This window comes from Seriola dumerili, unplaced genomic scaffold (assembly GCF_002260705.1).
Source record: "Seriola dumerili isolate Sdu_G_001 unplaced genomic scaffold, Sdu_1.0 BDQW01000149.1, whole genome shotgun sequence".
Taxonomy (NCBI): Eukaryota; Metazoa; Chordata; class Actinopteri; order Carangiformes; family Carangidae; genus Seriola; species Seriola dumerili.
Window position 1 is genome coordinate 3,185,246 of NW_019174404.1, and position 25,060 is coordinate 3,210,305.

Genomic DNA, 25,060 nt, shown 5'->3' on the forward strand with positions numbered 1-25,060 from the left:
TCTGAGGAAACACAGAGACAGTGAACAGAGCAGACAGAGTGGGAGGAGCCCTTAAAGAAAACTCTGTACATGTGCGATCAAACACCTCAGAAAACGACTCCATTCCCGTTTCTGAACAAATCTGTCTCTTGTAGTTTAAGAGGAGACAAACTAACTTCAAACACTGGGACGTCCACTCCACGGGGGGGGGGGGGGGAAGGACGAAGAGGAACCTTTCTACATTAGAATAAGGAATTATAAAATCACAGGGATCTTATTGTTTTGAGAGGTGAGACAAAAGAGAGGAAGGATCAAATATTAATATTAAGAAGCTTTCAGACGAAGAACCAAACAAAGTTTGAACACACGAACCTGAGCTGTTGATACTGATCATCGATCAGACTCTGAACTTTCTCTGGTTGCAGCTTCTTGCTTTGGGTTTCAAACTAAATGACAATTTAGACCATTTGTCTATCATGTTTTTAAGAAGCTACTTTACACTTCTGATCTGGTAAAAATAACATTCTGTGAATTCCCTGCACTGTTGTGAAATGTTGCTTTTAAATGCTGGAAGTTTTTCAGTCTTCTTACCTTCATGGTTCTTTGTCTGAGCTCTTAATAATAATAATAATAGCATTAATAAAAATATAAATGATAAGACACAGGTCTTCTATCAGTAGCAATCAGTGGCGTTTGTAGTCTTCCGGAGGCCACTGTTAATTTGTTTTTTTTTTGTTTTGTTTTGCTTTAAGATGAATTAGGCTGGTAGAGGAGGAGTGGATGTTCGGCTCTGCTGCTGTTGAGCCGCCACAGTGTCTCCTGGGATCAGGTGGAGCCAGCTGATTTGATTTTAAATAAATGTAAAGAACAGAACAGATATCACTCGCCAGATTTCCTGGCCATCAGGACAAACTCAGGGAAGCTGTTGGAAGTAATCAGCTGCTCCTGTGTCGTCCATCCTGAGCGCTACTCTGAGCAAACAGGAGAGAAAAAAAACAACAACTAGAAAACAGATAAAAAAGGCAGCATGCAGATCAGTGCTGAGGCTTTAATTCACCCTCATCAGTCCCAAACCGGCTGCCTCTGGTTAGGAAAGTGGTTTTGGATGCAAAGAAGTAGCAAAACTGATCTGATAACAGCATTGGGTGAACATCTGGAGGGTCACGTCACTGTGAGCTAACATCCAGTCAGGAGAGCTGCATGTAGCTGAAGAGCAGCGGGACCAGGAAGAGCACGTTGAAGCCCACCGCCCCGTAGACGATGTATCTGTAGGGCAGCTCCACCTCCATGTGCTGCCTGGCCTTCCTCACGTCCCCGCTGGGCACCCCGAACACCCGGCACACCAGCGGGATGGTGATGGCCTTCATCAGCGCCCGTGTGGCCATCAGCACCAGGACGCCGAGGACGAGCCGCAGCATGGCCGTGCCCGCCAGACCCACGCTGAGGGCGGGCATGATGAACGGGAGCTGGTCTGGCGTCGGGTCAGGCAGCAGGCCCAGGTAGTTGTTGACGTGGGAGGCCAGGGCCACGCCGGCCCCCGTGCCCAGGATCTGAGCGGTGTCGCCCCGCGAGGTACTCCAGGTGTCCAGGGTGAAAGAGAAGAGGCCGAGGCCCAGGTGGAGGGAGATGATGATGAGCGGGGCGTAGCGGCAGGTCAGGTTGAAGCCGTCGATCTTGTCCAAGGCTGGGAGGAAGAAGAGCAGGATGAAGACGCTGTACAGGACGCCGACCATCACGTCCTGTAGAAAACAAACAGAGAAACAAAGATTGTAGTGGTTTTATTCAAAACAATTCTTAATCCCACATTTACACACCGATGGCAGTGAGCTACCGCACATGGTGCTGGGCTCAGTTTCTTCCTGAGGACAGGAGAAGCCGGGAATCAAACCACTGACCTCGAGGTGAGTGGATGAGCGTTAGCGACAGTGATTAAAAGAATTAAGCTGCTTCCTCTGTCGCACCAGTCTCACTTGTGGTTTATAAACCTTTAACATTTCACAACAGCCTTCAACCACATATAAAACTGTTTTAAGTAATGTTACTGTCTAAGGCAAGAAAATAGATTCAAGACTTTTGTAAATGAAATGACAGATTTCCTGATATCCTCTAGGACTGGACAAATTCATTGAAAACTAATTGAAATCGCAATATCCAAATCACAGGAGCTGCAGTTATTTAAATAAAAGGTAAAATGTGTCACAACATGCCGTTATAAATGAAGCATTATGTTGCCACAGAGATGTCCAGGCCTACAAATCATATTCTCCAGACACAGGGGAACACGCTTGTTTGGTTCAAGAGCCCAAAATAAAACCACACCATTATAATTTTTTGATTTTTTTTTTCAGCGAAACTGCAAAGCCAAAGTTGCCATTCCCACAAAAATTGTGACTTATATTGCAATCGCAGCGGGAAATGAATTCAGTGCTTTTTAAGACTTGTCAAGAGCTGAGCAAATCTACAGCTGTCAGTGGCGTTAAATGAAAATGATGATTAGTAAGTGTTGAAGTCTCCATTTACTGCTCACTACTGAGCATTTAGTGTCCGTTACATAGGGATTAGTGAGTGCATGAAGAAGGGAGTGGCCTTCAGACACAGTCAAAGAGTTCATGGGGTTGTTCAAGGGTAGGACACACGGCTGCTGGGAGGAAAAGCCTCCGACATCCTGAGAGGGAGAACACACACGTGACTGAACAGGTTACAGCTCTGAGGCGTCTCATGTAGGTGTCGTTATCTCCCACACTCATCTGTCCTCATCATTTTTTTCACCGTTGTTCTCACAAACCTCTGACCCTGAGTCAGACCAGGAGGCTTGTGTTTGTTGCAGGATTCTTCTTTGTCTTTTTTTGTTCTTATCTTTGCTTTGGGATGGACTGATGCCCTTGAGGTCCTGAAGGATTGTTAAGTTTTGTCTTGTGCAAAGACAATTATACCTTATGCGTACAACATCTTAGATAAGATAAGATAATCTAAGATCTTGTGTGCAAAAGGTAACAACGTGCACATGGTATGGATGCTGTGAGAACAAGATACTAACGAACCTCCGACCAAATTTACCATTTGCAGACAATAAATAAAGAACGATTAATTGATTGATTGAACAATATCCTGCATCGGATAAAAAAAGGTAAAAGATAAAAAAACAACAAATACAACCGTCTAAAACTGAATCAGCTGAGTCCCTGGTTTCATTTCACTGAGTCAAGTTCAAATCCAGATAAAACAAACTTCAATGTGACAAAAGTTCAGGGTCTGGATCAGGTCACAATCTCTTGAGATAAATATTTGTTGGTGCGTTTCCTTCTGATGGATGAAGGAAGGACTACTGACAGGAAACAGGAAGTCAGCGAGCACAACATGGCCATGAACTCTAGACACAAACACAAATGTCATCACAACCATTTATTTATTGACCTGAGCAGCAAACTGAGTTGGCTTCCTGCTCTGGCACTGATTACCTGTGGATTTAACCTTTCAAACATATCCCTGTGTTTACGTCACAGCTGACCAAGAACTCCTCTAAGACTAAAGGAGCTAACTGTATATTAAGCGCTTAAAAACCACCATAAAGATCAGCTCTACATGTGATTGAGAAAAGAGCAGAGGAGTAGAATCACTCGCTGACCGACGTTATAGCATCATCTCACTTTACACAAAAGAATGATCTCTCACACACTCTCTCACACACACACACACACACACACACACACACACACACACACACACACACACACACACACACACACACACACACACACACACAGGTTTGGAGATTTTAAATTACAGGAAAAAAGAACTGGTATCAGATGGATGAAGTCAGACTAGTCCATCTCTAGTGTGTCTTTTAGGGTGGTTTGCCTGTTCTTGTATTAACCTGCATGAATATTAATAACATTAAATATTGAGGGGGAAGTTGTCGTTGTGAATGTGCACAGTGGGGGTGCAGTGTGTAAATCAACACTTTATAGTCCCTCCTCAGGCCGACCTAGGTGTGTACAGTGTTTACTTTGCTTCAGGGTCTGACAGCAGGCGTCTAATCAGTGTCTAGTTTCCCTGGAGAAGAAATCGATGACGGTTACTGTATATTTACACCAGACCTCATCCACCAGCCAAACACTGGGACATTTCAGCCCAGCCTGGCAGGTCAGTCGACTTGGACGACTACAATGGCAGGAAACCAAGATCCTGTTACAGTTTAAATATCTATTTGGCTGCTTAAATACATGTTGTGGTCCATATAAGCCCTGATCTCACAGTCAGTCATTAACCCGTGCTGAACTATGAGCGCAGCAGGAACTCGTGTCCTTGCAGAGTAACCGACAGCACACGGCGACACTGCAAGGACACATTTTACTGCACGGCCGTTTAAAGGCGACGGCGAGGTAACGGACAGGAAACCCCTCAGAAGGTTACTGCCATTCATCACTGCTGCCGCTGCAAACTTTTATCAGCCCTCTTTCTCTTAATGACAAACACACAGTGAGTGAAAGCTCTCAGCCGCCTGTAATTTTCTCCTCCACTGACACAAGTAGAGGGAGCTCTGAAACAATGACCCGCCTGATCTATAAATGTCCAGAAGGAGCAGGAGCCGGTGGCGCGGCGGCCTGAAGGACCGCGCAGCCATTTGGGAGAAGCTTTTATCTAAAGTGCCTTACAATGAAAATAAATGAGTGTGTATATTGTCAGGCTGTGTGGCCTCAGTGGAAACACAACCACTAATAGTCCTGTACATAAAGCTTGACCCAATGTGACTCCTATCTGTTGTTCATCTGGATACTTAATCACTTAATGGATCCTGCAATCAGCATCCATTAAAAGACTGTACAAGTTCAATAAGTGTACGAGCTGTGGACATACAGCGAGGTGATTGATAACAGTCTTTACACTTTATTTCTTAGAGCTGCAACTAAATATAATTTCCATTATTCATTAATGTGTTGTATGATTATTTATTTCTCCATCCATTGTTGGGCTCATAAATTTGGCAGATGAAAGTGAAGGTGAAGGTTTTAGTTCATAATATCACTCATATGATTATACAAATATTAAATTGATTATAGACAATTTTCTGTTGATCAATCTACTGACTGATTGTTTTAGCCACAATCACAAATAACAAATTTGCCTCAAGAGGAAAATATAATCTGTTGAAAAGCCAATCAGCTTTGTACTATGACACACTGGATTTTGCATGAACCCAATTTTCTCAAGAGAGATTAATGTTGTTTGCAGTTAACGCTCTTTTAAGCGGGCGGGTACAGCTGAAAATAAAATCGATCCATAGTTGTCACATGACAAAATTATAACATTCATAAAAATAAGATGTATTTGGTGTTATAGAGAAACAGTTAAGATTTAGAAAACCAAGATTTTAGGGGCTTTGACCAACCGTACCCTCAGATTCTGTGACAACCCCCGATCCCAACATTGTTTCATAAATACAGCAGAGGAGTTGGGAGCAACAACTTTAGACAGTACCCACCAACCAAGTAGTGTATTTTTTTGTACACTAGTTTTGGATAGTGAACAAAAAATACTGGCATCTGTACTTCTCATTTGTACTTAACTTATTTTACAATACAAGCTAAAACACCAAAAACACCAAAAGGGAAAGTGCTCATTTAGGAGTCTGGCAAAAGGTTTGCAGATGTCAACAACACTCATCAGCAGCAGAACAGCTTTTTGTCTCTGAGCTCTTCCTGCAGAACAAAGGAGGAGGAAGTAGTTTCATTGGGCGTGATGATTTCCAGAGCGCATTAAGTGCCCGGCAGGCCTTGCAGAGCAGACCGCTAATGGCTTCCCACGTGTTCAAGCTCCACTCCCTGAAACACAACAGTCCCCGCATGGCCCGACTGCAGACATCAGACTGTGTTATCAGGTGGAAACGAGCTCTGTGCATGTCGACCCACGGACCGATCCATCTCACATAACTCCAGGTCTGAGGTCTCGACCTAAATTTTGTGTTTCTGAGATCACTGTTTAAACAATGCGCTGGTTAAAGAAAACATGAGGCTGATTAATGCTCCCAACACCTTCCTGTTCACACCCCTCCTTCTTGGAGTCTTAACTCAATCAATCAAGGCAAGAAAAAATAAATAAATAAAAAAAGGCCTAGGGTTCAAAAGTAAAGCCCAGCACATATAACTAACTGTCACATCCCACTGCACTTCGATTTAAACTCTAGCAAGAGAGAGATCCCAAATTTTCCAGAGATCCCAAATGTGTCCGACTTACATGGATTTGTCAAATTTTCCCATCTGTTGTAATATTGCTGGCTTGAATATTTGACCCAGCACAAGTATGACATAGTTTCACTGAAGCGTTGGAAGAAGTAAATGTAGATTATGTAGCTATAGGACAGTGAAAAACAGTTTGGAAAAATCTGGTTTCTTATTTGTGCTTATTTAAGGGAAAAGTTTAGGGAAGATGAAAGTTTAAGGGATTTTCAAGACAAACTAACATCACTGGTTGCCGGTGGAAAGTAAACTGGTCTGTAATGTGCTGTTGCTATGGTTATAGATATTGTTTATATCCATCATGCGATCGAATGAGAGGAAAAATGTGTACGAGGAGGAGCAGCAGGAGTTTGTTGATGACAGACAGAAGGTTTTATCTATCTGACAGAACCATGAGTGGTCAAGTGGAGGAAGAGGAAAGGGCTGAGTGAGACAAGGGCGGAACATCTGGAGTACAAACTGTCACAGGAAGAAATAGTAAAAGTGCTTTGTGGGAAGGAAACAGGTTCTTAAATGCTCCTTGCTGTTAGTAAACAATGTACTCAACGGGGCAGCACTAGATCCTCCAAAACAAAATGTCCCCAAAGTCATTTTGCAGCTCTAACAGCTGGAAATAATTTAGATTTGAGATGAACTTAAGATGTTATACTTTGTAGAGCTGAAACCGTTTTTAATCTGGGTTTTTGCAAAGTTCACCAAGTTAGATCTAAGACATCTTAACCATAGCAGATGGTCTGGAGCCTTGACATCACGGAGTCAGATTTTTTCTATTTGCTGCACTTTGTATGGAGTTAACTTTCGAAAGCTTCCTCACTTTTCCCTTTTATTTTAGTGTCTAAAACATCTGCACGGTACTGTGTGTGATGGTGTGTTTAAAAGCATAACAAAGACAAACATGAACTGGGTAATCAGATGTCTCCTGCACCGTTTAGGAACAGTTCTGAAATGGAACTTGTATCAAGATCTTGTTTGACCCTTTGTGAAGTCTTGCGATCCTACCGGGAATGGCACAGACACCCGTTATGTAAACGGAACATTACTCTTGGTTATTTATTGAGTTAATTAGGACTTAAGTGCCGTCTCACTGTCACAACCATAATCACAGTAACGAACTCCCTCTCAGGCTCCAGTGTTGCCTATTAAGGGAGATGGGGATTTGTGGCGTCTGATTTTCACAGACATTTGTGGTATTGTTAATGCTACGGATGCACTTGAATCTGATTGGCCAGGACAAGTCTGAAGATGTTTGGAACAGGATGACTCACACCCGCGTCCTATAATTTACTCACTTTGAATTATAAATCTAATTAACTGTTGAATTAATCATCTTAATGTTTGTCTGGGTCAGGTCTTGTTTATCTGAGGGAATATGAATGTTATTTTCTGTTGGGATGGTCACAGATGGAGCAGAGTAATGTGGGCCGGCAGATGTGCATGTGGTTCCTGAGGTGGAGGTCGTGACTGTGACACCACCTGTGGGCAGCCACAGAGAGCCCTTAAAGAAGAGCCTCTGATGTGGAATTACCTTCTACAGTTTAACTGGGAGGGAGGCCAGCGTGCTGTAACGTCTGCTGCTCCCACACAATCATCAATCAGTCACTATGACACAGCCGTGACCACGGAGACCGTTGCCCTGACGACAGACAGCCCGACCCCAACAGTGCACAGAGACTGACATCATTTACCGGTGAGAGGAATTAGCACATACATGGTTAATGTGACCGAAGCATGGACAGAAAAACCCACACAAGATTCTGCGGTGACTGAATTATTTGCCAGAACATTTATTTCCTTAAAATAACTAACTAAACTCAGAGCCCTTTAACCACAAACTTCTAGAGGTCTGGAGGAGGAACTGCAGGGGGTCTGTAAGAATAAGATTTATATTTGGGGAAAAAAAAAACAGCATTAAAAACTGCAAATTAATTAATTTTCATTTGGAGTCGTGTGTCTCTCCATCATTCCCTCTCTTTTAGCTCTGTTTTTGGTCTCCACCAACTCCTGAGAGAAACATCTGCCTCTGTAGCTGCTGCTAGAGTTTAAATGCTCGGCTATGTTCACTAGTTAGTTGCTAAATGTGTCTGTTTTTTTGCTGCTGAGGATTTAAATGCTGCTGACCACTTTCATTTGAGGGCAGTGGGAGAACTGCAGGGAAACTGTTTCTTCTTTACTTTACAACAGTTGGTTCATTGATGCACTTGTTAGAAAACTAAAACATTTCCTACATGTTAAACTGTGGTTGTTCAGTGACCACACTCAAAATTTTCTGCAGAATATTTTGCTTTTTTCTGGTGTTTTAACGACCCAGTCAGTCTCTCATATGCAGTGGGTGGTTTGCAGACATTGAGAAATACTGTACTGCTGTAGGGGAACCTGAGGTAAACACACCCACCCGGTGGTGTTAGATTATGTTTTTCATGACAGTACCTGTATTGTACAGCAGTGATCTCATCTAGCCAGAGCCCTGCTGTCGGCAAAACAATCCACTAACGTGAGAAAGGCCAACGAAAGATGCTGGGGCAAGTTTTTGCAGGCACGGATATTCCTCAACAGTTTCCACTAAGAAACTGTGAGATGCTGCTTTTAACTGTCTCACCCACCTACACATCCGCACTGAGACATATACAGACCTGAGCACGTTGGGGACGTGATGACGACTCCAAACAAAGTGAGGACAGAGCGTAATGTGGCGCTTGTAACTGTGAACGCTGCAGCATGAATGAACTTTGATCTGTACACAGATTAAAATGCCCGGAATGAAAATGCACCCAGATAACAAACCTAAAATGTGGAGCAATTTTAGGGTACAGCTGTTACACTGCACAGAAAAACACAGTAGTTCATCATCATCATCCTCAGTCCTCCAATAATAACAACAACCCCCGCTGGGTGTAAATGAGAAGCAGACACCTGCCAGATGTTAGTAAACTCGGGTTGGTTTCTCCACATTTCTAACGTCTGAAGCAGGAAAACCATTGTTTGGAGATTTGAGTTCAGATTCCACCTCCTGCTTGAAAATCAATGGGTGGAAAGGTTTCCTGTTTCATAGCCTGTCTGCTGATCACACCATACAAATAACTCCACAAAGACGGACGGTTCAGTTTAAATGTTAAAGTCCCACTACGCTCAGAAATGTGTTTTTCTGACTGTTACTTCCCTGTGATGTTTGAGCGCTGCTGTGCAGAATGATGTAGTGATGGAGTTTATTGTCACATTCAAAGTGTCTCTGTGCTCACCTTAAATCTGAGTTTAACACCTGTCCATACCAACAGGATTTTGTGACAACTAGCGTCTCAGGAAGAGGAACACGTGTGATGTGGAAATTTGAAACCTTCAGTGCAAACAGTTTTTATTCACCACAAAACATGTATGAATGAAATCTTTAAAGGCCCCTTATTGTAACAAGTGAGATTTCCATGTCTTTTTTAATCGTAAAGCAGTTCTAGGTTTTATATTAATACTGTGAACGTATCAAAGCGCTCAGCCCACAGAGAAATGCACACAGCCACACAGTATTCAGAAACTGAGCCTTATAAGGAGCCGTCAGGACTTCTGTAACTTTGTGATGCCATAACAAAGCAGACATCGCTCTCAGCCATGTCCTGTCTGTTTTTAATTCAAGTGCTATTTGGCCGTTAAGCAATATTACTTACTAAGATTATTGTTCACAATAAGTATCACAGTGGGCGACACAATAATTCTAACTTCAGATCCGAGCCCTTAACCACATCTTACTGTCTTCACCAGCTGGAGTAGCTCGTTCACAGCTCTGAGGAACCCACTGAGTGAATCTTGGGTTGATATATTTGACACGAGCACTGACACACTGACTGTGTGACATGCAACAAAGGTCCCTGTCTGGGAATTGGACTGTGGACTTTGCAGTTATGTGATGTGTGGAAGTACTTTCTACTGCACACTGCAGATGCCAAAATTAACGATAAGGTTGTTTGATGACTTTGTAAAAGCATCTGCTTTTCTCTACAACCACAACAGATCAGAAGTGAAAGTGACATAAAGAGGCACAGGAACTGGGGCAAAGTGATGATCTAAATTTCATGTAAAACAGTTCTTTTTTTCAGGATCAGGAAACTGGTGAACTCACAGCTTCTCTGCAGCAGTGGAAGTAAATTAAAGCCTGAAAACAGATGCAACCATTGTTGATGAGTTACAGACCCACTGTCTGTACAAAGGCAATGTTGGAATCAACTGTGTTACTACACCCTGTGATGCATTACTATCTCCTGGACCACATTTTGCCATGATGGCACAGACACAGACTCACAAGATGAAAAACACTACCAGCCCTGCTGTGGCGGCTGGTAACTCAATAACAACTGGAAAAATGGAAGTGCTCTAAAACGGTTGCCTAGTAGTCTTCATGGGTTGCATTTGAATTAACTCAAATAATTACATGTTGGTTCAAATTCATTCAAATTCAACTTTTTGAAAAAAGAGACAGCCACAGAAAATACACAGTTGAGCATCTATTTTCAACTGTCGAAGCAGCCTGGTGGAAAGTTGTTGTTCTTCACATTTCTATTCTTTTCAGACGAATGAATGGTGTCACAAACACAAGCAGCTGTTCTGTGTGTAGTAGTCCTGTAGTTACACTGGTGATTGTGCTGCTGACACCAGAACCTGACGCTGACCCAGTTCTGAAGCTGAAGTGACTGCTGGTCAGATACTGTTTCCTACGGGTCAGCTATCATGTTCAAACAGACAGAATGACGTTACATTGGCGCTGCAAGTAGCAACGCTGGCACCATATGTGTGTGTGTGTGTGAGTGTGTGAGAGAGAGAGAGAGAGAGAGAGAGAGAGATCAGACTCACCAGGACTGAGTGCATCCCCATGTAGATTCGACTGACGCAGACCAGCAGACACCAGCAGAGAGCCAGACTGAAGCCCAGTGTGAACGGGTACTGTGGAGGGGAAAGGAGGCAATTTTAAATTTCTTTTTGTCTGGACATTAAAGCGGTCGGGTCTGGTTATAATTAAGACAAACATCTCTGATGCAGCTCTGATTAACTTATGAGAACTTTAACCTAAAGAGAGAGAGGTAGTAAAAACCAGAACACAACAACAATGACTTTCAATATGAGTGACTCTGTCAGTTTCTTTCTGACTGATTGATAACTTTCAGGGGGCCTACAGTGACATCTTCAAAAAGCTGGTTTACAGTCCTAAACCCAGAGATATTTTACTGACTGTCACATAAAACAGGGAAACTCTGGAAATCCACATGAGGAGCTGGAACCAGAGAATGTTTGGCTTTTTTGCTTGAAACACGACTGAAACAATTAATTCATTATTTCAGCTACTCAATTAACAAACTAATCACTGCAGCTCTGGACAGAAGCAAATAAATCCACATATTTGAGAAGTTGTGAGCAGCAAATGTGTGATGTTTTTACTTGATAATGACAAGAATGTGATTAGCAAAACTGTTTTTTTTCCCCAGTGTAAACAGGAAGCAGATTGTCTACTCTGTAGTTGATTCGTTGCAGAAAATACTACAAATGAGGAACAGCAGAGGCAGTTAAAATTGAGAAGAATTTAACTGCACAGCTTCTAGCAAAGACAACAAGGTCAATAACACTTGTATTTCATTATCCATGTTGCTTTCACCACTGGTAGTCGAGGCTGATAAGACTCAATCAGGGAGTGACTGTGGGTGTCTACCTCATCGTTTCCAAAGGTCTCAGTTTTTGCCTTTCCAGACTATAACACAACCCCAAAGTTTTCAAACTAAAACGGGTCCAGCAGCATCTCCAAAAGTCTGTTTTAGGGGCTGAGGTGGATGTAGCCTCAGTGAAACTTCCTGAGTAAATGAAGCTTAATTAACTTTCTTTATGAGGAAATAAATGCTTTCAACACCTTTATTTCACCTCAGGGATACATCCAATATGTATTGGTGAGAAACACTGAACATAAACAGAAGCAAAGTCCCTTTCGACATACAATTCTTTTAAAATAATTAAAGCCGCATTCCTTCACATGCATATAAAGTTGACTCTGCTTTGTACGTATCCTCTGTTCTTTGCTGTGATCAGCATGAAGGTAACTGTGTTTCGCATTATATAATAACTACGTCTACTTGTTGATGAGTCGCTGCATCAAAGCTAACTTATCAAACTGCGGTATGTTAATTAATTTGACCTTAAATGATGATGAAATAACTGGGTGTGTTGGAGTTGACACTCAGCTACAGCTTGTTGAGTGTGCAGTTCGTAACAAAGCCTTGATAAAATGGTGCGTTGATGCAGTGGGTATGATAATCTGCTAATGTGTACTGGACTCAGAGGACCTCATAAATATTTCAGCAATTCTGCTGTTTCCTTATCAGATGTACTTGGCCTGCAGCAAAGAGAGGGCGGAGGAACAGAAAGCTGGGGGTTGTGTTCACACTTCAGCTTAAAGTGGTCAAAGTCAGATTCTTTTCCCTCATGTGACTCAGATTATTTGTTTTTCTAATCAGTGTAAACTGCAAAAAAAAAAAAACTGCAGTGAGTCACTGTTCCTCAGTTTTCACCCAAGTCACATGAGCATATGCCTCAAAATCACATCCCGAGCCGTGAGACATGTGACGTCTGACTCAAACACTCAGTGTTGTGCAGTCAAGCCAAGATGATGTGGTGCTGCGATGAACGAGTGAATCTTAAGTGTCAGCAGCTCGGCTGATCATCGCCAGCAACAAAGGGAAACCAAAGAAGGACGAAAGTCACATTGAAAAAAGACTTGAATCAAAACATAGTCAAGCACCACTGAAACTCCCATGTGCACACTGAAGATGCAGGGACGTGTAAATCAGAGGTCTGCAGGATAGAACAAACAGGCTTGTGAAAAACTTAGAATGTACCTGCCAAAGCTCTAATCTGATAACAAGAGCAACACATGCAGCACTGAGCTGCCAGTTTGTTCATGTTAGCCGATTTCTTCTTTTTATTTATTTTCTTTCATTTGTGATCCTGGTCAATGAAATGTCAAGTTAAGAGTTGTTATATCTCTTAAGTTGACAACAGCTTTGCTTGTTGTCGTTCTTCTGTTGCAATTTTTAATGAATGACTCTGAGTTACTGGGTGTCTGAGGAACGTCTAAGTCACTGAACAATTCTGAGGTGAACGAGGGTACGACTGTGGACGCGCCTATCCAACATTTCCTTTCCTGGAAACGATTCTTGTGCCTCAACTCAAGCTGTCTGTCAGTACCAAGGTACAGATCCATCACCAGAAGAAAGATTTTTCCCAAATGAACATCTGTATAACTCCCTAAAGCTGGAAGAATTTTCATGGAAAGTAACATAAAGCCAGGGTTTGCTTTCAGCACTAAAAATCATTAGGCAGCTCACCATGACTGAATGAACGTAGTGGACAGTGGAAACACTGAATTTTATAATGACACTGACAAAGAAACGGTGAATCAGTCATTTCAGGGCCCATTTAAAAACCCAAAACCAAAAAAAAAAGCTGCCCACCATAGTCCTCAAATTGCTTGTTTCATGCAATCAACCCTACAAACCCCTACAACATTCAGTCCACGGTCACGTAAAACAAAGAAGCTGCTCTAGGACCGAAAAGAACCGGAAAATTAAGAAGAGTGAACAAGGTAAAATTTGGCATAAGCTTGAATAAACATCAATTAAAATCTGTTGATAAACTATTCTATGTATTGACCAATTTGCTGGATATGAGCAGCAGTTCAGGACTTTGCATGCAGGTCTGCAGTGTGAACAGAAAGAGGAGGAGAAAAAAGAAAATGAGTGACAGCTCAGTTGAAAGAGGTGACAGATGAAAGGATGAGCTGCTGAGGTTTGCACACTTGCTAAAAGCCCTTTGTTCTCTCCATTGTGGCTCCTGTGTGCTGAGATAGCTCAGATTTCCTCTCACACACCAGAGTTACATGGCACACCACCATTGTGACTCCCAGACCTCCAGCCTTCAGAGGGAGTAGGGGTGGGGGGGCAGTTTTGTACGTCCTGCCAGTGGTGTGTTGTAGATGCACCAACCACAGCTAAAATACGCCTGCATTTATCCAAAGGTGTGAGCTTAGTTCACAGCTTGTGTGTAATGGAAAAATAAATTAAATTGATTCACTTCTTTCACATATTTGACTATGAGTGAATTTTTCCAGACTTTCTGTAGAGGTCTATAATATTTAAAACTTAGGCTTGAGTGTGTCCAAGCATCTTGCTGCAGTTCCTGAGAAGGCTTATGATTTTGTATAAGTGCATCTGTGTATTTTAAGCCATCTTGTATTTCAAGCCAGGAGTTTTGTTTTTATGACTGTCCTCAAAAAAAAACTAAAAACATTGTGTTTTTGTGCTGTGTGGTAAAAACAAAGACAGTGCTCCATGTTCTGGAATATGAATTTACTAACTAAGTGACTGACAAGGCAACAAACAAAGAAAGTCAGAGGGCACATATATTTTAAGCATTTGACCAATTTCATGCAAAAGCATTTTGTGTCACCAATACTTTTTTTTAACCACTTTTCCTTTTTAAAACATCACCCAAAACTGATGTCAACCAGCAGTAGGTGTTTAAGACTTACATGCATTTTATTCTTTACAATCTCCACAAAAATAGTACATTTATATTTCAGCCATTTAGATCCAGAGTCAAAGGCAGCAGCACAAAGCACAACACCTGTTCAAAGGCTGCTGCATCAGATATGTGACTGACAGGCTACATTTAGAGGGACTCCTGTGAGACTCTCCCACAGGTGTCTCTCTAACCACCAGGCTGCACTTGAAAGAGTCAATTATAAACTCTGAGAGCTCTTTCAAAAATGAGGTCAGTGTAGAGGGAGATTTTAGTTGGGAAACAGGCGTCTTTATGTGTGTGGATTAGCTCAGATAAACGCTGTTTGGGAAACCGGGCTGAGAGTCGGAGGCAGGGCGCACTGAGGAATCAGTGTGCGGACATCTTGTCCACACGGTGTTCTCTGTCCGTGTGCAAACAGAGCATGTGTCACCGGGTCCCACGGCCGTGTTTGCATGCTTGCTCTGGCCTCAGGCCTGTGACCACGGCGGTGCGGCGGTCGGCTCGTGCACAGTTTTATGGACATGGTGTGTTTTTTGTGTGGCTTGTGGTTCTACGCACACTGCTTATTGACCGTTAACCTCAGAGTAGGGTTTGCTCTCTGCTCCCTAACGTGACATATGCTGCACATACATACACACCCAAACCACAACGCTCCCAGGATGAGCTGTGTTTGATTTTCAACACTGCCAAGATGTAAATAAGTCATAACTAGTAACTACAGTGCAATATATCACTTTGCATAGTGTTGGGGTACGAGTATTAAGTAGCACACAAGTATAAAAGAAAGTGTAAGGTAAAGGAAAATACAAATACCTCAGAATTGTACTTCAGCACAGTTTTGTTTTTCAATATTCGGAAATGGCTCTACCACACATTATAATGGTCACAAATAATAAAAACACCAACAAACGTCTCTGGAAAAATGTGCACATTGGCAAAAAGATTCAACCGACATACAAACCAAAAGATTTCATTATTAATCTGCCAATTATCTTCTCAATTTATTCTAATTATTTAGTTTTTATCTTGTGATTTTAAGTTATATCTTCATGGGTTAACTCTACATGGTAATGCATTTCTATGGTGTCTCTCCTTTACTACGTTCAAACAAAGCTTCGTCTGAACACATAAAACAGCTGCTGCAACAGTCATTGGGATTTCATTTCTGCACATGAATGTGAGCTAGCAAAATAAAAAAGTGCAGCTCTTAAAAAACTGCTCTTGAGAAAAAAAAAAAAAAAAAACATTGCAAAGGCCGTTTTCCGTCTCCTGAATGCAACAGAGGAGATATTTGGTTGATATCCATCTGCAAATTGAATGAAAACACAATGTACTACTGATGGTTGGAGTTAGGAAATGCTATACTGCTCATTCATGCCTGCAGGAAAAGCTGTAGTGTTCCCACCTAGTGTTCCTGCTCGAGGGAGGAAGTCTCACACAAAGCCTGTTTACCATAATGTTTTCTGCTCTCGCTTGACTGGACAACGTAGTAGTAACACGACTTTAAAGAAAGCTATAACTATTCTTTACTTTTCTGGTTAAGAAACAGATGTTCTCTTCTTGTTAAAAACACTGTTCAGACATTAGTTCCTCTGTTCTTGTGTTTCTTCTGCATCTTTCCCTCATCTGGTCTTTTCCATCAGTCTATTCCTCTGCTCCTCTTTCACACCCTCTCGTCTCTGCCTCTCCAGGCCTCTTTAGCTCTTATATCATTCTTTCTCCCCTTCATGTTTGTACATTCACCCCTCCCCTTGCCCCTAAACCACTTCTCTCTTCTGCTCTTTCTCCATCTCTTTCCAATAGTCTCATCTTGTCTAATCTCTTCTCATATCTTTTCCCTGGCTCCTGTCTCCTCTCTGCCTGCTCTTTTCTGTCCCTCATCTTCTCACTTAGTTCACTCTTTCTATTATCTTCCACAGAGACATCTGGCTCGAGTTACTGTCTGAGCTGGACGAGGGCGGTGGGATGGGAGGAGGACTGTCTGACTGCAGGCCAGCCCATCCAAATCCAAACATTCCTGCTTTGCTCAGATGGGCAGTGGCCGAGGAAGAGGGGTGTGGGGGTGTCGGGGCTATGAAAATGAAGTATATGTTTGTTCAATTTTCTCAAAAACGGCTTGTGCTACAGTCAAAATTCTTTTGCCATTTTGATCTCTGAAATCTTGCGCATCTTTGCTCTAATGGTCCTCTGCTCTAAAAATATCAATTTTTTCAGCCATTTTCAAATAATCAAACGTTAACCCCAAATCTGATTCATCTGATTCTCACGATACTCGGTCTACGTCATCTACAGACAAGTAGACTAGCAGCTATATTTTGACTTTGTGTTGGCGTTCTGACTTGTGTAAAAGTACAAGTACAAGTTATTATTATTGTTTTTGGTTTTTTTTTTTTTTTTTTTTTGGTTCTCCACCACAGTGATGACAAATCAGAGATAAACGACAGCTCTTAATGAATCACGAATCCGACCAACAGATGGAGGAAATGATGACAACAGTGAGTCAGATCAGACATTAAGGCCAAAGTTTTTCAGGAAAACTAAATTATTCACTGTCTGTTGGCAAGGCAAGCCAAGGCAAATATATTTGCGTAAGAAAATTATCATACACAGAGGTCATTTAATGTGCTCAACCGAGATAGAAGCAGCATAAAAAATAGAAGCAAAAAGCGTAATATTATATTAATATTGGGGTAAAAAGAAAATGCATCTGTCCCGTGTATGAGCTGTTTCAAGGCTAAAATAGTATTAGTGGTCAAGTCAGTTGAATGTTTTTCCTGCAAAGGAAACTTGCATGTGAGAAAAAAACACTTCATATCAATTTGGTACGAAGCCAGAGTTTGTTCATTAATAAATCTGTTAAACAAAAACCTAATGTGTTAACGTGTTGTGCAAGAAGACCATAAACCAAAATCTATTGAATCTATAAACTGTACTGGTGCTTCCAAGTGCTTTCACTGCAGGATGACAGTTAGATAGATGACAATGACAACAAGTTGGAAGCTACAAAAAGGAACATTTTGTTAATTTAGCACTGTGCAGGTCATGATTTGTGACCTGCAAATGACTGTGGAAGACCTTCCAAAATGCCTTCAGAAAAGACAGAAGTGTGATCCACTGCCATTCCCTCCCGTTAAACACACTTCAGTTATGAAATGAAATGAAGTACAATGACGGGAAATAAAAAGCTTAAAGGAGGATTTATACATCTGGAGAAAACTCAGGTACAAGGTACAGTTCTGTCTGCTGCCTGCAGGTCTCGGCACTTCCTAAAATCCCAATTAGGGCAAAGTTGAAGAGTGACATCTGAGACCAAAATGAATATGTGAGAGGATCAGATTCAGAAAGTGAGATGGAGGTCAACATTTTAGATGGTGTTCCACACAAGCAGGTCAGCTATTTGTATTTCAGGACCTTGAATAGAGATTGATTTATCCACAGTGTTTAACAAGCCGTGTAGAGTAGCATTTGGGAAACATTACACTCTCCGTATGCCTTTTCAAATTTAGGTTGAATAGAAAGAGACCTTTTGTGACAGTAAGTAGAAAGGAGAGAGATAAAGACACTAAATCAGTCTTATCTCGGAGTCCCACACTCGACGGTCAGGGGTCGGCTCTCTTTTGTCCTCCGCTGACAGATAGACAGGGAGGCAGAGAGTCGTAAATCAATCCCACCTCTGCTCTAGCCTGCTGTGATTCAAACAACAGGGAGCCCACACATTTTACATTTCAAAACTCTTGGGCTTTGTTTTTTTTGCCAGCCACACCAAAGTAAGGACTGTTGTACGCCAAGCAACGTTCTGGAGAACATGGCAAAGCATTATGGGAACTGGACTGACTTAAGGCAGTGACTTAACTAGAAGTGCAGAAGAGTCTCCATGAGAATACCAGCCTACATCTGCTGCTTCTACACCGCTGAGTCTCTCCAGCGCAAACAGAAAGGCACACCACAGTATGTGGTTTCTGGAGATGTTTTTAAGTAAACTCGATTCACCAGTGTGAGTGCACCACAAACTTAAACATGGTTAGAATAAAGTACGCAATAGGGACATGGGGTTGACTACAGACACAAAGAGCGGCCTGACCTGTTCACCCCTTCACTCTCATTTCTGCTCACCACGTCAATGCTCTGACCTCTGGTGCGGCTAAAATACTCTTTAACCAGAGTCAACTCTCTAAATATTTGACGCTTTCCAAACAAGCTCTTGTAATTTATTAGGGTATGGTAATGTTAGGGCTTGTGTTGTTCATAATCATCCTTTTAATTGTTAACCTATAACAAGAATTTTGACCAATCAGTACTATCAGTTAAACTGTTAAAATATCCTGGGACATCAGTACCATCTGAGTGGGTATTGTCCACCGCAGGTCTCACAGTTAATAGACTGCGCTCCAGACTAATCCCACAGCATGTCGCTATGTTGCTATCTCTGAATAAAATCCAGTAGACAAGCCGGACTTTGCTGAGGACTAAGGTAGGCCTGGCTTGTTTATTTTATTTTGAGGTTTAATAACAGTCTGACTCTGTGTCGTGCGAGCAGTAGCCTGGCTGTTCACACCATAAGCACATTTCTCTGTGCAGGTCTAGAAGCAATCCTGCTCCTCTGCTCTATTTTTAATTAGCTGATCTTTACCATTTAACCTCATAGATTTATAACATGCAGTCTTGTGTAGAACTTCAGTTCTTTAAATGGTTATAATCGACTTTTTTTAAACATTTTTTTTATCCATTTCACACATGCTAGACTGAACTTCTCTGGTCAAAGAGCAAATATCTGCTCAGCTGACAAACTCGTCCACTTGGTCAACTTTCCCTTGTCCCTCAGTTCTATAAGAAACAAATGGACTTCCTGCAAATTGTTATTCATGTTCCTCACTGTGTGGATGTACAGAGAGACAATGGAGCTGGACTACATAGTCTTTCTGTTAGCTTTAACAGACTGGACACAATGGAGTGTTGTTCCTCCTGTGTGAATAGGAGGAGATGAAGCAAAGAACAACAGGGAATGGCTTGTTAAAACAAAATTCCTGCATGAATGTTATTCCAGCAATTTGGGACGATTCCATCTTTTCTCATTTCTATGCACTTTAACAGATCTCTTCCACAGCTGGAAAACAGAGGGTTGACAGCGAGCTTTCACCAAGAGCTTTCACTGACCAAAGTCGAGAAAGTTTAAACTTTTTGCCACACGTGTTAGTGTACAAAATATCACATACCGAGTGGTTAACATGCTAAAATTATGAATGCTGCATGCTAAATACCATCACGTTGAACAAGGTGGAGCCAAACTAAGATCGATAAATGCACTTGAACACAACAAGCTGAGTCCAAGATGTCCTAAAAAGGCCACCGTACAGAGGATTAAGGCAACAAATCTTTTTGAATCATCTGCTCACTGTTTTCTTGATTAATCAATAATCATTTGGTCTATAACGTGTCAGAAGGCTTCCCAAAGCCCAAGCTCACATATTTAAATTATTTTTTGTTTGTCCAAAACCCAAAGACATTGACTCTATTATAGAAGACTATGAAAACCAGCAAACATTCACATATGAGAAGCTGGAACCAGTGAATTAATGGGATTTTTGCCCTAAAATATGACTTAAATGATGACAATTAATTATCAAAAGTGTTGCTGAATTTTCTGTTGATCTGGTCTTTTCAACTAAAAAACAATTTTTTTGCTGTGTAATGAAATTGGCTCTTAGTCTTGTTGTATCCACAATGAGCTTGATTTCAGTGTAGTACAAGGAGTAAAGAGTCAACAAATGTGCTCATAGAGCTGCACAGCCACCCTGGATGCTGTCACTGTATCCACTGAGCCGACCGCTCATTAATTGTTAATGACAAAGCTTCAGGACACTGACAAAGTCTCAGTGATCGTGTATCAGGAGTTGGCAGTTGTGGTGGGTGTGGAATTGGGAGCAGATATACAAATGGGCTGCCCTGTATACCAGTAGATTACAGGATTGACATCAAATCAGTTAATATCACAGTGCAATTGAGCATAGGAGTAGAAGCCAAGTGGGTGAAGGTAACACTCCTTTTGGCTGATGCTGTTGTCTGCAATAATGTGGATGCAAATGTGCACATCTCTGCAGGAAATACTGAAATAAAAATAATTTTCTTACACCAAGTCTGGAAGAAAAATCCTCAATCAGATATCTATATATCTTTATATTCAAGTTGCATTGTTGGGTATCACCCGGGACCTTAAATGTAGGCTGACAAGACAACTGAAGATGTCATCTTCAGCCCGCACATTTTTTCACTACATTTTGCAAACTCACTGAACATTAGTTAGTTGAAAAAATATCCAACAGAATGAGTAATAATGAAAATTAGCAGGCAACAGCCCACAGCTCTTTTAGTCAGTGTACAGCAGCTCAGTTGAAAAGGCAAAAATGTCAAATTTGTCTGCAAACAAGTATAAAACCCAACATCTATGAAGAGCATTTCCACTAATAAATTAATATTGAATTTGTATGAAGTTGGCTTTTAAGGGAGCTGGTGATGGAGGAAATTATGTTTTTTTCCAGGAAACATTCTTGACAATTATTAGGAAATCAAAGAGTGTAAAATGAAGTGTTACCAAATATTGTGATGGTCTGTTTTGTATTTTAACAATATATGCAGCAATTATTTCATTAAGTTTTCTCTGAATGATTTCTATGTGTACATTAGATAGATAATCTGCCTTAATATTTTTTTCATTATGTTATAACGGACAGGCCTTGTAAGGAGGCAAAGGGTCAGCAGCAGGTGTATGTGCAGCTCTCAGGGGTGCAGTTATGCGTCTAATGTTTCTGTGGAGGCAGGAAAGTTCTTGCAAAGTTTCACCCCACTGCTTACTGTTTATTCTGCTCTCAAGAGAACATTTAGGATTTCACCTCCATGAACAAAAGGAACAGGCAAATAGAGGCAATTGTTGTGAAACTTCACAGGGGGGAACTTCCTCACTCTCCTTTGTGAAATCTGGGGGAAGTATCTCCTGCCTACTTCTCTTTCTTCAAATTTTCCCCAGTGTGCCAGCTAGTTGGTGTATGAAGGTGGATTTACTGTACCTCCCACCGGCCGTAGGTCATGAAGAACAGGGAGAAGGGGATGGCTGTGCCCGACATAGCATGTGTGGACGGCATGCTGTACTCCGAGTTGTAAAACATCTCCACTTTGACCACCGGCGGTGAAGCGGGTCGTGGCCAGCCGATCACATCCTTGGTGCACTGTCCCAGATACATGACCCAGACCCAGACCATGATCAGCCTCCTGCCCACGAAGGCGTCCAGGTTCCAGATGACGAAGGGGAAGAAGGTGATATAGAAGAGCTCGTTGCCCAGCTCGGTTCCGAAAGTGAATAGATAGTACAAGAAGCGGTTCTCGATCAGGAACTCCTGCCCGGCGTCGCCCGTTAGAGAGTTTCTGCGGAGGGGTTTCACCGTGCTGCTCCGCGAGCGACCCGGGACTTCACCGCCATTCTCGCTCCCCTCTGACTCGGTTGCCCCTGAAGAATCCAGCCCGGCTCCGCTGCTGCCGCCCTGAGCAGCGGCTGCAGCCCCGGCAAAGCTCCGACTGCTCCTGCCCACACCAACCGTTTCTCCCCCGGCGGTGGCTGCGGACATCACTGCCCCATTCTGGGGCGCATTTTCACTTTCCTCCCCGTGGGTTATCACAACATTCGACTCGGTAATCCTCTTCCGAACCCCCACCGCTGTCGTTTGTACTGTCTCCCCTTCACCAGCTCCAATGACGGCCAAATTGTCACTCTCATTTTCCCCGTTGATGTGATGATGGCAAGCCCCGTTGTTGTGCGAGCGAGTCCGGTCCGCTTCCTTGATGCTGCCGCTGCTGGTGGTGGCTGTACTACTAGCACAAACAGTTCTCGAAAACGTCCCCCGTACCCCACAAATGTCCTGGAAGCGGGCGACAAGGTGGGGGTCTTGGAGATATCGGAACGGCTCCGTGATCCAGTTACTTTCTCCCATGTTTAATCCGGTTTAGTCAACCACACACAGCCGAGAAAAGGAGCTCGGACACCGCTACTCTCCCCCAAACAGTGGATGCTAGTTTTCCGGCTAACGTTAGCTGGCTAGCCCGTGCATCATGGCAGAGTGACACTCAGAAGTGAATCCCGAGTCGTTTTTAAACTGAAACAAGTTATTATGACGACGAGTAGTATTATTCAAAAAAGAGAAGAACTACTGTTACAGTTGGACGGTAACGGAGAAACCGAACTGGACGGTTCTTGTTCCACACGGTCCAGGTGCGTTCAGTGCCCCACTATCTGAGTGGTCTCCTGTAACTGACAGGTCTATGCAGCCGTCAGTGGAGCGCGCCTTCTATGTTGCCTTTCATTGCTGTCGGAAATGTTGCAACTCCTCGTCCAGCCCCCAAGTTTGGTCACGTTTAAACGGACAGAAATTTAGGAATTAATCTTTCTATTTCCACTTTAGAGGTAAATACTTTATCCCACCATGTATTTGATAGATTTAGTTGCTTTTACAAAATAAGATTTCATTAAGTAATTTCTCATGGTTGTTAGGATTTGCTGCTTTTCATTGTAACTATTTTATTTTATAAAACAAAACAAGCATTGTGAAGGTGTCACTTTGGGCCCTAGGAAATTGTGACAGTATTTCTGACTATTTTCTGATTTTTTTTTCAAACCAAACAATGAATAGATCCATCAGCAGATTAATCCATTAACAAAATAATCATTAGTTGTAGCCTTATATAAAACCGTTATTAGCTATTATGTCCACCAACAACTAAAGCAGTAAATTCCTGCTTTTAAATTAATACGCAAGTCACAGAGACCATTTTCTGCACTGAGTACTTCTTAAAGTCAATTTTCCTGATTATACTTTAATACTTCTCACTTTAGTAACATTTCATCGTCCGTCCTCCATATTGTGGTCCTTCCTTGTGTGGGGACCCTGTGTCAGTCTTGTTTTATGACATTAAATGTTACTTAAACACACATGTAGGAGATGTTTTCAGATCATGTGCTTAAACTATTGAACACGGAAATGCAAGAAGACATCGAAATGTACACAATAATACAAACATGTCACTAATTGATATTATGTTGTTTCCAGGTTGGTGGTTGTTTAATGTGAATACTTGACAAGGCTATGAGTGCATTAGGAGTCAACTACGTAAAGTTTGTCTTTGGCGGGAGCACTTGAAGGCAACAGTAGTTCCGGCGCGCACGCAGTATAGACGTTCTGAAAACGTCATGACGTAACGTGTTCGCGCTTGGCGGTTTGTAGCCTTTTATTTTGGTCTGTAGCACAACAACCAAAACATTAGATAGATAGATAGATAGATAGATAGATAGATAGATAGATAGATAGATAGATAGATAGATAGATAGATAGATAGATAGATAGATAGATAGAATTATTGTAACTGCTACACAATAATGCATCAAAACACAAACAAATTGTCACCTTACATATTTTATTTGATAATCAATCACCTGAAAAAAAGTTTAATGGCCCTTTTTCAAAATAGTTAATCTTAAATATGGAATATGCATTTTCATCAAAATATAAATTCTTGTTTTAAAATATCAAGCTTCTATTTAATAGTTGCCTTCAGTTTGTTGTTGTGTTTTTTTTTTTAAATTGTAGTGATTGTTATCAAGATGCACATTTTTCAACTCAGCAAAACTCCCGGACAGAGACCAAACACTCAAAATACAGAAAGAGACACTAAAAAAGGATGAATCATTAATCACCGTTGTTATACAGCAGATTGGTCAGCTTTATAAAGCACACATTGTGCTGCATTAAATAATAAAATATCTTCTGACAATTTAGCAAAACATGGTCCCCTGCGCTGTTTTAATCAGGACTGATAGTAGGAAAATATGAAATATAATATCAATTTAAAGACATTCTGCTCTTTGATATTCAGCTTTTACAAAACAAAATAGCTGAAACTCACTAAGAAAAACAGTATTTGGTAGCAGAAAAAAACATTGTGACTTCTGAGAGCAGAAGAGGATGAGAAGAGATTTAATTTTCTTTTTTTAACCATAAAAAAGCAAAAGTATGACTCATTTCACCACAGAAAATTAATTTGCCTTTTCAGCAACACTGTACTTTAACCCCCTCTATTAAGCATTTAAAGTATATAAGTTACTATTCTAAGTTATACATTATAATGCAGTTACATGCAGATATAAGGACATTTTTAAAGAGTCTATTAATGTACAGTATTTGATCCAGTTATAACTTCTTCTATAAGGAAATATTTTATATCATTAAAACTGTATCTCACTGCTAGTCAATTATTATGTT

At 41.5% G+C, this 25,060-nt stretch overlaps 1 protein-coding gene across 1 annotated transcript; it reads right to left on the reverse strand.

Annotated features, from left to right (window-relative positions):
* Window positions 1-187: 187 nt before the first annotated feature.
* On the reverse strand, window positions 188-23,210 carry LOC111225386 (sphingosine-1-phosphate phosphatase 1-like). Its single transcript, XM_022750218.1, has 3 exons — window positions 21,821-23,210; window positions 11,049-11,138; window positions 188-1,718 (listed from the first exon to the last, which is right to left on the reverse strand). The coding sequence occupies exons 1-3, from the start codon at window positions 22,736-22,738 to the stop codon at window positions 1,167-1,169; spliced, it is 1,560 nt and encodes a 519-aa protein (XP_022605939.1). The 5' UTR covers window positions 22,739-23,210; the 3' UTR covers window positions 188-1,166.
* Between the last annotated feature and the right edge of the window lie 1,850 nt (window positions 23,211-25,060).

Excerpts from the sequence above, each read along its gene's own strand:
- LOC111225386 (XM_022750218.1), bottom strand. The coding sequence starts at position 22,738 with ATGGGAGAAAGTAACTGGATCACGGAGCCGTTCCGATATCTCCAAGAC. Across the intron at positions 11,139-21,820 it reads TGACCTACGGCCGGTGGGAG|TACCCGTTCACACTGGGCTT; the intron begins GTACAGTAAATC and ends TCCCCTCCACAG. Across the intron at positions 1,719-11,048 it reads TGGGGATGCACTCAGTCCTG|GACGTGATGGTCGGCGTCCT; the intron begins GTGAGTCTGATC and ends TGTTTTCTACAG.